Source organism: Danio rerio, chromosome 4, assembly GCF_052040795.2.
Source record: "Danio rerio strain M-AB ecotype USA chromosome 4, GRCz13ab, whole genome shotgun sequence".
Lineage (NCBI taxonomy): Eukaryota > Metazoa > Chordata > Actinopteri > Cypriniformes > Danionidae > Danio > Danio rerio.
The window spans coordinates 75303636-75317790 of NC_141024.2; the positions used below are offsets into that span (position 1 = coordinate 75303636).

The 14155-nt window shown below is 39.4% G+C and overlaps 2 protein-coding genes and 1 long non-coding RNA gene across 7 annotated transcripts in view; 2 read left to right on the top strand and 1 right to left on the bottom strand.

Annotated features, from left to right (window-relative positions):
• si:ch73-389k6.1 overlaps nucleotides 1-995 on the top strand; it is a 33470-nt gene extending 32475 nt beyond the window's left edge. Inside the window, exon 20 of the mRNA XM_088650880.1 lies at nucleotides 199-995. Within this exon, the coding sequence (XP_088507006.1) occupies nucleotides 199-311 (113 nt within the window). The 3' untranslated portion in view covers nucleotides 312-995. The remainder of the gene's footprint in view (nucleotides 1-198) is intronic.
• An 821-nt stretch (nucleotides 996-1816) lies between these two features.
• zgc:171673 lies at nucleotides 1817-12735 on the top strand. 4 transcript variants are annotated; one of them, XM_088650938.1, is made up of 6 exons: nucleotides 1817-1888; nucleotides 2208-2326; nucleotides 4053-4150; nucleotides 5321-5444; nucleotides 8222-11089; nucleotides 11451-12559. In XM_088650938.1, exons 4-5 carry the CDS (start codon nucleotides 5354-5356, stop codon nucleotides 9235-9237), a joined length of 1107 nt encoding a protein of 368 aa, XP_088507064.1. In that variant the 5' UTR covers nucleotides 1817-1888; nucleotides 2208-2326; nucleotides 4053-4150; nucleotides 5321-5353; the 3' UTR covers nucleotides 9238-11089; nucleotides 11451-12559. The 4 variants fall into 4 exon arrangements, with proteins under 4 accessions (XP_088507064.1, XP_088507065.1, XP_088507062.1 ...); XM_088650939.1 differs by lacking the exon at nucleotides 4053-4150 and having other exon boundaries at nucleotides 8222-9387; nucleotides 12059-12735; XM_088650936.1 differs by lacking the exon at nucleotides 4053-4150.
• The window catches only part of LOC148682563 (uncharacterized), a 172694-nt gene continuing 169427 nt past the window's right edge, over nucleotides 10889-14155 (bottom strand). Inside the window, exon 3 of one of the 2 annotated variants that reach the window (XR_015943188.1) lies at nucleotides 10889-12884. This is a non-coding gene — a long non-coding RNA (uncharacterized LOC148682563). The remainder of the gene's footprint in view (nucleotides 12885-14155) is intronic. The other variant, XR_015943187.1, reaches the window with a different exon arrangement.

Genomic DNA, 14155 nt, shown 5'->3' on the forward strand with positions numbered 1-14155 from the left:
ATGTTGTTACCATAGCAACTGTAAAATCACCACAATGGATCTACGTTGTTATAGTTGTCATGTTACCATAGCAACTGTAAAATCACCACAATGGATCTACGTTGTTATAGTTGTCATGTTACCATAGCAACTGCAGAATCAACACAACAGATCTCAATAACCAGGCTCATAAGAGGTTTGTTTCCTCGTCTTTCGCAGGCTACATCGCCAACCTGATGGACCGACTTTTTGAAGAGGTGGTCCACGATCCTGTTCCCTATCTGGAGGTGCTTCAGCAGATTCCTGTGCCTCAGTCTGAAGTGAACGTCTGAGCCGAAGATGTCCGACGGCGTCAGCAGATACTGTGTGTGTTTCTTTACTGCTAAATCTGTTAACATTAGCTCCTGTTCATCTGAGCAACAGTTAGCAGTCACGTTTCTCCATTTCTTTCATAGATCAGACAGCAAAGCTGTGCAATTTACTGTAATAAAAGTTACTTCCTGTTTACTCTACATGTAATGGTGTGACACACCTCAAACGCTCATAGTGAACTCTATTAGCCTTAATCTTGACATAAGAGCGGTCTGAGGAGAAAAAGGCGGGAAAAATCCTAATGTCACTCTTCCATTACTCTAGCAGGACACAAATGGTTGAAAGAATCTCTCTCCTGTGTAGTTGTGAGAAATAATAGCACTATATATATATATTCTCTTTCAAGTTCGCCTGTAAAAAAGACAGTTCTAGAGCTTTAATACGTTTATATGTAACCCAGTTTAACCCTCTTGCACTACGCGGGTTTAAAGTGACCCAGCGGACTTTATTTTCTATATTTTTATCTTTAGGTTAAGTTAGTTTCATCACTCGGCATTCCAGGAAACCTTAATATACTTGTTTTTGATCATGACAAGTCCTTATTTTAATGTTTTCTTTTGTTACATTTGGAGTAAAAGTGACGTCTTTGTGACTCTGCTTGTTTCCTTTTCTGAATCTCCAAAATAAAAGTTTTTTTAATCATTCATTGTCCCAGATGTGCTTTAAATATCTAGTATTTGACTTCCACTGATATGTTTATTTTTCAGTATTTTATAAACACAGTTTTTGCATTAAACATATGCTTTACACACATTCACTGTTAATTCAGACATGGCTGAGAGTTTATTTTGCTGATGCTTTGAAGGAAACATGTAATAATCCTGGTGGTCATTAAACGACTTCCACAAATAATTATGAATATTTTGATCTCCATTTAACTTTATTAATCAACACAATTTTGGATTTGTGCATCGACTTTACATAATATGGGTCAAAAATGACAAGTTGAAGATTTTTTCAAAGATCATTTTAAGTGCAGACTTTTACTTTTATTACTGTTCATCTGTGCCACATAGCACACAACTCCAGATGGCTGATTTGATATTTTATACATATTTTATGCAAACTCTGTATATTTTATGCATTATCAATCTATCTAACAGGTTTATAGGGAGGAATTAAATATTAAAAACAATAAATTTAGTGGTTAGAATAGGAACACCAAAATAAATATAAAAAAAGTTTTAGTTGTTTTTACCCTTCAAAAAATGGCCTTTTAAACTAATTTTACTGTGATTGTTCATTTAATAGTTCTAGGAGAAAATTGACTGGAATAAAATGGATCGACATTAAATAGATCGCTCTGCAGCCACAAGAAATAGTTCCTTCTAAAGCTTTTTCTTAAGATAATCAAGATTCTCCACATTGTTTGAAAAAAGTACTGAGTATTACAATTGATTATGATTTAACGACTACGATTCAATACATGTTTTGTGTTGTAAAGCAGATGTTCAGTGCGTGAACCAGACTTTTATTCTGTAGCGGTGATGTGACGCCTTAACGCTGCGCCGCTCGCGCTCCTGTGCGTAAACAGGCGGTGAGATTGCGCTTTAAATTTGATTCATGTATTATAACAGTTTAATCAAAGTGTTAGATTTGTGCACGTTATGCTAAACTAACTATCGAGTGAATAAATTAATTCATTATTTACGGCCATTTTTGTGGACAAACGCGAGACATTTATGTAAACAAATGGAAATCACAACAGGAAAAAACACCGTAGAGTAATGTATTTGGGAAAATGTCTCCCAAACACTCTGAATAAAACGGACTGGCGTGTTTCTGCCTTTATAAAGGCTCGTTGTGTGTCTGAGAAGCTGAAAAAATCCATCCCATAATATTCTGTCTGTCTCCAGCGGTGAAGTGGAGCTCCATGCAGATGCGCAGGAGGCGGAGGCGGAGGCAGATCAGATGAAGGAGTTACTCCGCAGCTGACAGCGCATCGACGAGCTGCCGCGAGGGAACATTTCTATATGTGAGTGTCGTCTTTATTTGTGTAGCGTTCACTGTTTATTCCTGACGAGTGCATTATATTAGGAATGGGACGGTTAATGGTGAAAAACGAGCCGTTCGTTTCTGTTTTGGCAGTTTGGTGTACGCGTATGTACTAATAGGGTCGTTGTTTTATTCTTTCACATGATATGTTTGAGTTTAACAGTGAAGCGAGTGCTTTAAGTGTTTTTTGGTGGTAATATGTGTACATTATATCCCATAGATACATGTCGTCTTTCTCTTTAATGTCTGCTCAGCGCCTCTTCAAAGGCTCTCAGTCAGCGCAGGTGTATCCGTCCGCCGTATCCTGCCTAACCGTGTTTGTGCTGGCAAACTGCGCGTCTCCGTCTGAAATGACGAGCATGCGAGACTAAAATAAGAAAGACGCTTATCTGTGGGCCTCAAAGTGAATTTCTGGAGAGCCGCAGCTTTGCAGTTTTGCTCCAACCCTAATCAAACACAGCTCATCCAAATAATCTAGGTGTTGAAAAGAGTCCTGAACACCTTGATTAGTAGGATCAGGTGTGTCTGATTAGTTTTCGAGCAAAACTGTGCAGAGCTGCGGCTCTCCAGGAATCCAGTATGAGACCTAGGGACCCTGATATGGAATAAAATCACTGTCATAAATATTTTGTGCGTAAATAAAATTCACACATCTGTAATTATAAAAGCGTACAGTTAAACGGAGCGTACTCGTAATTTTACGAGGATACGATTCCAAAACCTGCGAACAGATACGACATTTTCTTTGTATACGACTGATAAATTTACGATGGGTGTACTTTACAAACACGAAATACAGTTTCAGCATGGACACGACGACCTGATTATGAGTACGAATCAAACAGCGACACTCCACTGTCAAAATTACGTCATCGCTGTCACAGGCATTAATAAACAAGCGAGAGCCATCGATCACAACGGCTCGCCTGCACAACAGAGCCCCCACACACCGTCTCAGGTATGAGTTTTGTTATTCCCTCTTTGAGAAATGTCCGTCATGAGCTGTAATAAAAGTTGAGACTTAAAAATTAAAATAAATAAAGTTAAAATTAAGAGTGGGATGAGGATAGTGAGCTAGCATGATGTAAGTTAACATTACAGGCAGCGAGCGCAGTATCAGTATCGCTTGTTTATTAATGCCTGTGACAGCGGCGACGTAATTTTGTCGCTAATACAGTTGCTGTTTGATTCGTACTTGTAATCAGGACTTCGTGTCCGTGGTGAAAATGTATTTCGTGTTTGTAAAGTACACCCATCGTAAATTTATTAGTCGTATACAAACAAAGAAAATGTCGTATCTGTGTCTGTTCTAATCACAGATTTTGGAATTGTACCCTCGTAAATTTACGAGTACGTTCCGTTTTCCTTTACGATTTTATAATTACATATTTTTATTTATGGACGAAATATTTATGACAGTGATTTTACTCCATACCCTGAAGCCCTTTGTTGCTGTGTTATCACGGTTATGGGCCTACCTTTGATTCTGTTCCTTCATGTTTTTTGTTCAAAAGTATTTTCATTGAACATGTTAGATATGAGCAGTACAAATAGCTTTTTTTCTTCTTCTCTTTTTACACAACAAACAAACAAAACCCGTCGCACCCATATACATTTTAACTCTGTAAAAATATATAAATAATATTAAGATAAAATACTAATAAATAATAATAATCATATCTTCTTCTTTATGTGGTCTAAAACAGGTTGCCAGGTGAGGAAAAACGCATCAGTACAGCCTCTCACAGTATATCGTACTGTTTGTTAAGTCAGGTGGTGCAGGAGCTCCAGTCATTGCTTAAAGGTTAGAGGAAATTTTTCCTTCCATTTCAGCAATATTAACCTCCTAGCTAAAAGCGTAGCAAAGGCAATCACACGTATCCTGCTTTTATTAAAACATTAGGACTGTGGTGTGATACCCAATATTGAAATGATGGCCTCAGGTTGTACAGTATATAGGTATTTAATGCGTACGAGAAATATTTATATATTAGCTGCCAGAATTCTTTTAATTTTGAACTAACCCAAATTATATGAGATATATGAGGCTCAGTATTACATCAGTCTAAATTAGGCTCTATATTCGGTTTAAATTTGGTTGCGTAACTGTTCTATCATGGTTTAACATTGTTATTAGTGTACGCAGAAGGACTTTTAATTGTCAGTGACCCAGTTAAAGCACTTCCTGTAAATGCTGTTACATAATCGGCTCGTTTAAGGTCTGTTTTCTTTCACAATCTGTGATCTTCACTGCCTGATTGATATGTGATATTAAGTGGGTCTCAGAATGAGCAAGAAATGTCTTTAAGATATGGAAAACGTTTGTGCTCCAGTATTTTCAGTGGAGTTTCTGTGCTCGCCTGCTGATCCTGACGGCGCATGCTCATGTGTGAACGGCTCTTCATCTCGCTTTACACTTGAGCAGCTAAATGAAGTCTATTGAACTGACTGTATTTTAATAATAGTACAGCATCCATGCTGTAAAAGGAACCGTTTAAAATTGAATAAAGCCATATAATCCATTCACCTTAAGTTTATTGGTAGAGGAAAAACCCTAGTTGTGCATATACACCATTTCTCCTCCGTTACTGCTGCAAAACTCTTATGCTTCAGCTTTTACTGGTTTAAAGGGGACCTGTTATGCTAAACTGACTTTCATAAGGTTTCATAAGTTGTCAGGTGTGTGTGAATAAACCAGCTTCTAATGCTAAAAAACATGAGTTGTATTTGTTCTGATCAGACTTGATATAAACCGTCTGCAGAAACACTTTGATTGACATTCTCCCTGTGTATGATGTCATCAGAGGGGGAAAGCTCCGCCCACTAGTGCTTATCTCTAGACTACAGTATTTTGACAGTGGTGTTTTCAGAAAAGCTGCATCTTTCCTTAATGACAGAGTGTGTTTGTGTCCTCTGAATAATTTGTACTAGTAGTTTTGAGGGTTTTTCTGTTTCTGCTTTCTGTTAATTACAGGATTTATTAAACGTGTGCAGTCTGAAAGAACTGATGAAGATGGAGTTCATCAAAGAGGAGAGCGAAGACGTGAAGATCATAGAGATGGTCACCATAAAATACGAAGATCCTGAGGAACAAGCAGGTTGGTCTTCATTCTCAAAGCTCAGCTCAACACTACACAAACACTAGTAATGCCTTCAGAAGAACAGCAGAACATGCGAGTTGGCCATGCGTTATTAGGACATGATATGCTGCGTTCAGAAAGAAATTAAAACTATTTAATACAGGGGTGCTCAAACTCAGTCTTGGAAGGCCGGTGTCCTTCATAGTTTAGTTCCAACCTCGATTAAACACACTTTAACCAGCTAATCAAGCTCTTACTAGGTATACTAGAAACTTCCAGGCAGGTGTGTTGAAGCAAGTTGGAGATAAACTATGCAGGATTGAGTTTGGACATCCCTGATTTAAGATCCAAACTAGTTAATATAAAGATTTGAGCTCTCAATACTGAGCTGCTAATCATTTGTAGGATTTGTAATCATTGGGCGGGATTTCAGATTGAAGTCATGGAATTTTGACCTGGCATTTTCCAGGCCTACACAAGTTTTGGAAAATCTGAAAAACCCACAAAGTTTTGGAAACGTCAATTAATAAAATTAATTTTAAAGGGATATCTTTATAGTTGAAAATGGGTTAATCGTCTACTTTTCTGTCTATGACTAAACTCCTGCTCTCACATTATTAGTGCTGCGTGAGCATTATCTAAATAAGTTTAACATATATATATATATATATATATATATATATATATATAAAGATTAATTTAAACTAAATAACAGGGTGTCCACTGGCTCTTAAAATGTCTTGCATTTCAAAAACTAAATTTAAGGCCTTAAGGTCTTAAATTCACTGAAATATGTGAATATATAGGTCTTAATTTTCCTCTAACCAAATAAAGCCACACAATCAGGCCGACATCCCTCCAATCACCAACAATCCATCCTATAAAACCTAAACCTAATCCTAATAAAAAAGTTTTTTATTGCAAAGAGATGCAATGTACAATAGCTGTTAGAAATATTTCACAGTGATTCCTCCAAATGAAATCCCAGATTCCCAGGGAAAATAAATCTAAAAACAATTACGCAGTTCCTCATGAAAATAACAGAGCAATATATCCCTTTACGTTGTTTTCCATTCTTGCAAAAACTCTCTACAGGAGTAAGGGGGGGTTAGACATAATATTAATAAATAGGCATGACACTTAAGGTTTTATAACAGAAACACATTAGGTTGAATAGAAGTTATAGTCAATCAATTTGGACCAAAAGCCAACAAATATATTAATTATTTATGTTTTAACTATGTTAAACTTGTCATTTTTTTTGTCAAAACTAAATATTATGTTGAAAAACCTGTGTACAACTAGAGTTTTCTTGTTTTTTTTAGACGTTAAAGTATGTTGCTAAGAAATAATAGGGTATATGCCCAAGCATGCTAATAGGACTTTTAATTTGCCAGTAACATGGGTTAAGCGCTTTTGGTGAACTGAATGCCAATGCAAAAGCCAGCGCTTTTAAAGTCAGTTTTCTTTTAAAATCAGCGATCTCCACTAGCTGAGTGATATCCGATATATCCCCCGCCATGTCTTTATAATATGAGCATTTATTTTACCCCAGTATATTCAGTGGAGCTTCTGCATTAGCCTGCCGATTCTGACGGGCGCGTGCGAGTAAACGGCTTTTTGTCTCGTTTTACGCTTGAGCAAATAAATGAATGCCAAAATTTATTTAACTGAATGTATTTTATTTACTTTACAACATCGATGCTGTAAAAGGAACCGTATAAATGAAAAAAGTTCACAATAACAGCTCACCGGAAGTTCATCAGTATGGGAAACACACTAGCTCCGCATTTACACTGTTATATTTGGTGGCAAGCGAAAAAAATCCATTTAGTGGGCCCACATGGATTTTTAGCCCATCATTAATTCTGTTTATTTACTTGAGTAAATGTGGGTAAATCTATATCTATTCGGTTTTTAAATTAACTACAGTATTATTATTGACTAATGTGAAAATGTCCATTAGATTTATGCACAATGCAGTTTGTACAGTCATATTTTCAGTCTTTTAGTAGAGATATTGTATGAGAGACTTGCTTTGTTTACTAAATAAAGTGAATCTTATTGGATTTGCATTTTAAACATTAAATAAAAGTTATAAAGGTATTATTTTTTATATCACATATTAAGCTTTTAGTTATGATACTCCCAAAATAATTCTGCTGAAATCCACAGATTTATATCAAAATTCTCCACAGAAACAGCAAAAGACGTCCACAGATTCCGTCTGGCCCTGGCCATTAGAAATCATCATCAGTGTTAAGTCTTGTATAAGCCTACAGTTTCATTCATAATGGTCCTAAAAAGTCTTAAATTTGACTTGATGACACCTGCAGAAACCCTGAAGTAGATTGTTGCATGATTTATGATCATGATTAATGCTGTAATAACTTTAAACATGCATTGTTTTTCTCTTATTTACCACGTGTACATAAACATTAATGAAACATTAGCTCATGAATATTGACTTCAAGTCTATGGAAAATTTATTAAACTTTGTTACACAGTGCTGGTCCTGGAGATCCACAGCTCTGCATTGTACTGTATTCCCCATTCAACATACCTGATTCAGTTCATCGGCTCATTAGAAGAAAGATTTGTTATTGTATCTGGGATCATTTTAAAGCAGAAATGCTAAAGCAGCCTGAAAAAATAAAACATTATTAATGAGCTCCGGGGACAGCATGCCAACACCAATCATCAGCTTTTAACAAGTGTAAACTCTTGAAATGCTTTCATATTGGTTGTCATGTTTGTTGTTTGTGTCTTCAAACTGTTTTGTTTTGTTACTTTAGACCTAGTGGAGCCGAAAGAAGAACCTCAGGAACTGATTGAAATGGAAGAGAAACCTCAGTGTGAGACGCAACACGTTTCAGCGACTGAAGAGCCACACACAGAGGCTACACAGACTTCCACACGCACCAGCAAATCTCCTCAGAAAAGCAAGCCTAGCAGTCTTTTCATTTGCTGTCAGTGTGGAAAGAGCTTCACTCGAAAACAATCCCTCGAGGGCCACATGAATCTCCACAACGGAGAGAAACCGTACTCGTGCCAACAGTGTGGGAAGAGCTTCAGGCAGAAGCCCAACCTAAGAGTTCACATGAGAGTTCACACTGGGGAGAAGCCTTACACCTGCAAACAGTGCGGGAAGAGTTTCAGCCTGGTCCAAGGCTTCAAGATCCACATGAGATCTCACACCGGAGAGAAGCCGTACGTCTGCCAACAGTGCGGTAAAGGTTTCAGTCAGATATCCTCCTTCAACTCGCACACGAGGATTCACACCAGAGAGAAGCCGTACTCCTGCCAGCTGTGCGGGAAGGACTTCAGTATAAAGCAGCACCTCAATGACCACATGATAATTCACTCCGCAGAGAAGGCGTTCGAATGCCAGCAATGCGGAAAGACTTTCTTCCTGAAAAGACACCTTAAAAAGCACATCAGGGTGCACAGCGGAGAGAAGAACTTCACCTGTCAGCTGTGCGGAAACAGTTTCACTCAGATGTACAGCCTTAAAAGACACATGAGGATTCACTCCGGAGAGAAGCCGTACTCCTGCCAGCAGTGTGGAAAGCGTTTCACGCAGAACAACAGCCTCGATATCCACGTCAGAACTCACACGGAGAGATCCTTCACCTGTCAAGAGTGTGGAGAAAGTTTTAACCTAAAAAGCGACCTTAATAACCACGTCAAGACTCACGGCGAAGAGAAGGCGTTTCCATGCGGTCAGTGTGAAAAGAGCTTCTCGCGTAAAGACAACCTCAATCGGCACATGAGGGCTCATATAAGCGAGTGTGTAATCAGTCTGGAATGAGCTTCCGTCATCATTTAACACTGGACGGCAGAGATGCCTGCCTCTAACCTCAACCCCCAGTGAAATCACTTGTAGAAGTAGTGCAGCAAGGAAGAACTGGAGCTCAAGCTCCCTCTTGCTGGAGCTCAGCTCTGCTCATGTGGCTCTGCAGTGAGTACCACTTGAAAATGTACAGTCTAATTCGGAATAGGAGTTTCTGAGCATTCATCTCCTCTTACTCTTCTTGATTGGTTAAATAAACAACTGCTGGTGTTGATCTGGTCTCTGAGTTCAGCTAAAGCCTAGTACACACTACATGACTTTAACCATTGAGAGATCCCTCTGCCGTACTTTTTTTTTTATTGCCTCTGGTAGCGACAAGCCATTATGAAAACGAAAAATGATTGGCAACATCTTTCAGCTTCTTTTTCACTTCATCGAATGACCTCAGAAGATGGAAATATGCCAGGGGTGCTCAACCCTGTTCCTGGAGATCAACCTTCCTGCAGATTTCAGTTGCAACCCATATCAAACACACCTGCCTGTAATGATCAAGTGCTACTTCAGGTCCTAATTACTTGGTTAATGTGTGCTAAAGGTTGGAGCTGAGCTCTGTAGGAAGGTAGATCTCCTGGAGCAGGGCTGAGCACCCCTGAAATATGCGATTCCTCATGTTTCAAAGCTGAATATTGTGCCTGGCGATCCTTAGCATAATCTCCTTGACTGGGTAGTGATGTATCCTTGCATTCATCATTTGTGGACACCTCTACAAAGTGCGATTTCATAAAGGCTGAAGATCGTTGATCACTTGCTGCGTTTCCCACAATCACAGCCCGATCTGGCATACAATTCTGCATAAGTCTCAAACTCAATTCCTGGAGGGCCGCAGCTCTGCACAGTTTTGTTCTAATCCTAATCAGACACACCTGATCCAGCTAATCAAGGTGTTCAAGACTACTCCTGAACAACTTGGCTGCGTCCGAAACCGCCTACTACTCAGTAGGTACTGCATTTGAATGTAAACGTACTACTCTGCTGTTAGAAAAGTGCGTTCCATACAGTGTGAATGTGAGAAGTATGAATGGAATTCGGACGTACTACATCCGCCATTTTGTCATGGTCACGTTACCTACCTGCGTCAGTTGCGTCGCTTTACTTCCATTCAATTCTCTCGCGGGGCATCATGGGATAGCGCAGCATGCATGGGATGCGCACTCCGGAATCTCGCCGGAAGTAGTAAGTCATCCGGGTATTTCTCGCATACTGATTTTCCAATTCTATGTATTCGGACATACTACTCGGCTCACATACTAATTTTGGCGTAATATAGTATGGAAGAATGTGGTTTTGGACGCAGCCCTTGATTAGATAGATCAGCTGAGAGCTGCGGCCCACCAGGAATTGAGTTAAAACTAGGCATTACTTGCCAAAACACTTGAGCTATAAAAGGATTCAGCCAATGAGTTTGTGAGCCTTTGTTAACCCCCATCTGAAAGTACACCAAAGGAGGGATATAAATGATGACTGCTCCACGATTGGCAAATATCCTATATGTTATAGTGAGTAATAAAGTAGAATTTGTCTTTAAGATCAGTGGTGCCCGAACTCGGTCCTGCAAAGGTTATTTCCACCCAGGGCTTAATTTGCGCCGGAACACTTCATTTTAGCGATCCCTCTCCTCAACCGCCCTCCTCCCCCGTCCCCTGTTCACTTTCACTTTCTTCCATGACTCCCCAACCATCTTCATTTTTGTCTGTGACAACACCCTCCACACTACGCGACACCTCTACATCCTCGAGTAACATGCCGGATCAGTTAGCCCGATTTTTTCGGGACCTCACAACAGGTTCCAACCCCAATCACACACACCACGGCTGCGTCCGAAAACGCCTACTACTTAAGTAGGTACTGCAATTGAATGTAAATGTGAATGTATGAATGTGAAAAGTATGAATGGAATTCGGACGTACTACATCCGCCATTGTATCATGGTCACGCGACTTACCTGCGTCATTTGCGTCGCTTCACTCCCATTCATGAATTCGCTCGCGGGGCATCATGGGATAGCGCAGCATGCATGGGATGCGCACTCCGGAATCTTGCCAGAAGTAGTAAGTCATCCGGGTATTTCTCGCATACTGATTTTCCAATTCTATGAATTCGGAGATACTACTCGGCTCACATACTGATTTTGACGTACTATATAGTATGGAAGTATGCGGTTTCGGACGCAGCTCAGACCTATCAAGCTCTTACTGGACTTTCTAGATATATCCTTGCAGGTGTGTCGAGGCAAGTTGAAGCTAAAATCTGCAGGACACCGGCCCTCCAAGACCGAGTCTGGACACCCCCTGGCTTAGATCATATGATGACTTTGGTGCAGTTGTCTCAAACTCAATTCCTGGAGCTCTGCACAGTTTAGCTTCAACCACCTCGACTCAAACCTGCTCAAGAGTCTCTAGTAGTCTTGATTATTTGGATCAGCTGTGTTTGATTAGGGTTGAAGCAAAACTGTGCAGAGCTGCGGCCCTCTAGGAATCCAGTTTGAGACTATTGCCTTAGTGCAGGGATGTCTGGACTCGGTCCTGAAGCGCCGGTGTCCTGCAAAGTTAGTTCCAACCCCAATCAGACACAGCTGGCGTAGCTAATCAAGCTCTTACTAGGCTTTCTAGAAACATCCTTACAGGTGTGTTGAGGAAAGTTGGAGCTAAACTCTGCAGGACACCGGCCCTCCAGGACAAAGTTTGTACACCCCTGCCATAGTGTCATCCCTCTTCAGAGTAAAACTGGAATTCTATGTGTGCCCTTGCTTTTTCTGAATGCCAAATTAGTTATTTCACAGAGACCTCTCATGTGTAACTGGATGTTTGATGCTACCTGAACAGCCGTCGCTAGATGTGAATTTTACTGAGTGAAAGAATTCACTACTTTAAGCTTCTGTTGTACGAAAGAAACTTTGTATGCTTTGTTAGTGTCCATTCTGATAAGATCCCTGCTAGAGAGCAGGACAGCCTTGACGTAGACAAGTATTCGTTGTATGTGTGAGTTTATTGGTGAGGACAAGCTTAATTTCTCCTCTGATCATCCTCACCACAGAAATATCCTCCTGTTATGTATGCTTGATGCCCAAGTGATCATTGGAGATATTGTTAAGAATTTTATCTCTGTTTAACCAATCTGGTAAAACACCTGTATGTATGACGCAGTTCATGACGTTATGTGAGTATAATAGTTGTTGATTTGAGATTGTTAGCAGAGCGGCCTATGAACTCTGTGTGAGTGTTGAAGCTGGCATCTGCTGATGAAACTGCAAGCTATCTTCAGTAAACTTTCTTTGATTGTATCTCTGACTCATACTCTGACTGCAGGTCTAAATGAGGATCAAATGATTGAGTTGAGCTTTGAGAATGAACCCCAACCTGTTATCTGCTCAGCATCTTCATGTTTGACTGTGAATGTGTCTTCAATCTTCAGGTCTTCACTCTCCTCTTTAATAAAGGCCATCTTTATAATAGTGGAGCTCAGTCGCTTCAGCAGGAGTTTCTCTGTCTGTTTAAGAGGAGAAGAATCAACACAAACAAGAAGAAATCAACACTAAACCTCTGTCTGTGTCTCAATCACTTCTCTAGTGCACTAGTCATATATAACTCTATACTGAATGCTCAATACTAACTCTTTAATACTATAATTTACATGAAATAAGATTGATTTATTACATTACATCAAAAAGTTTCCAAAGAGTTGTTTTAATTGAGCCTGCGTTTCTAAAAGCTTCTTTTCTGACCTCTTCCAGTGTTTAAATTGGTGTTTCCTATTAACTGATGAATGTGAATGTCATTTAATAACAGAAAATACCCTCGTACTATAACTAAACTATCAGAAATTATAGATGGAGCTTTACTCTGTAAATTCTGTGACAATTAAACAATTTAATTATGCTTAGGAAACTGTAAGATTGCATAGCTGGACAGGAAACATGCGTAACCTCTCCTGAAGCAGAAACGGGACGCACATTTATGACGTCACACCGCAAAATCAAAACAAACCTGTTCAGAGTGCACTGTATTTATTTAACTACTTTATAACTTCTTTAACTTTAGGCTACTAATGAAAGACAACCGCTTAGCAAAACTTAAACTGATTGTGTTGACGCCATTTGGGTTGGGTTTGTGTTAAACTCGCTGATATAAAAAGCATATATAACAAAATAAACGATAGCTAAATTACACTGTGTAATAATCTACGATCTCTTGGAAGTTTAGACAACAGAATATGAAGAGGACTTTTATTTTGACGCGGGCGTGTGACGCCGTGTGTGCGCCGCGCTCTTGCGTTTGTTTTGATCTGGCTGAAGCGCGTGTGCTTCAGTGTTTCAGCTTTATATTAATATATACCGTTTAATAGTTTAAATTGAGCGATGTATAATGTTTGAGTATAACTTAACGCTGAAATACATTCATTTACACCGCGTTCAAGTTTTATAGCGCGTTGTATTTGTCCTATTGGTTTTATCATTTACCGTTTGTCTAATCAAATTAGGTTTGTCATATGTTTGGATTCATCTTAATACACTGCCTTCTGTTACCGGGGTAAAGTTGGTTTTATATTCACACATTCAAACTTCCGAGATGAAGTACTTCATTAGTCAGCCTTCACATGAGCTCGTTTTGGTAATGTACCATTGTCGAGTACTATAAGCACAAACTTAAACACATTTTACGGTACAACTCGGCATTCAAACAGAGTTTATAAACGCGTTTACTTGCATGGAAGGTCGTGATGTCATGCCTTATCTGAGGAACCATCTCCAAATTACCTGTCTCAACCACGGCAGCATAGGGACTGTTCGCTTCCGGGTTTTTGGAGTCGACTCTGGAATCAACTCCTAATTTTGGAGTCGGTGGAATCGACTCCGGAATCGATTCCATTTACATTCCTT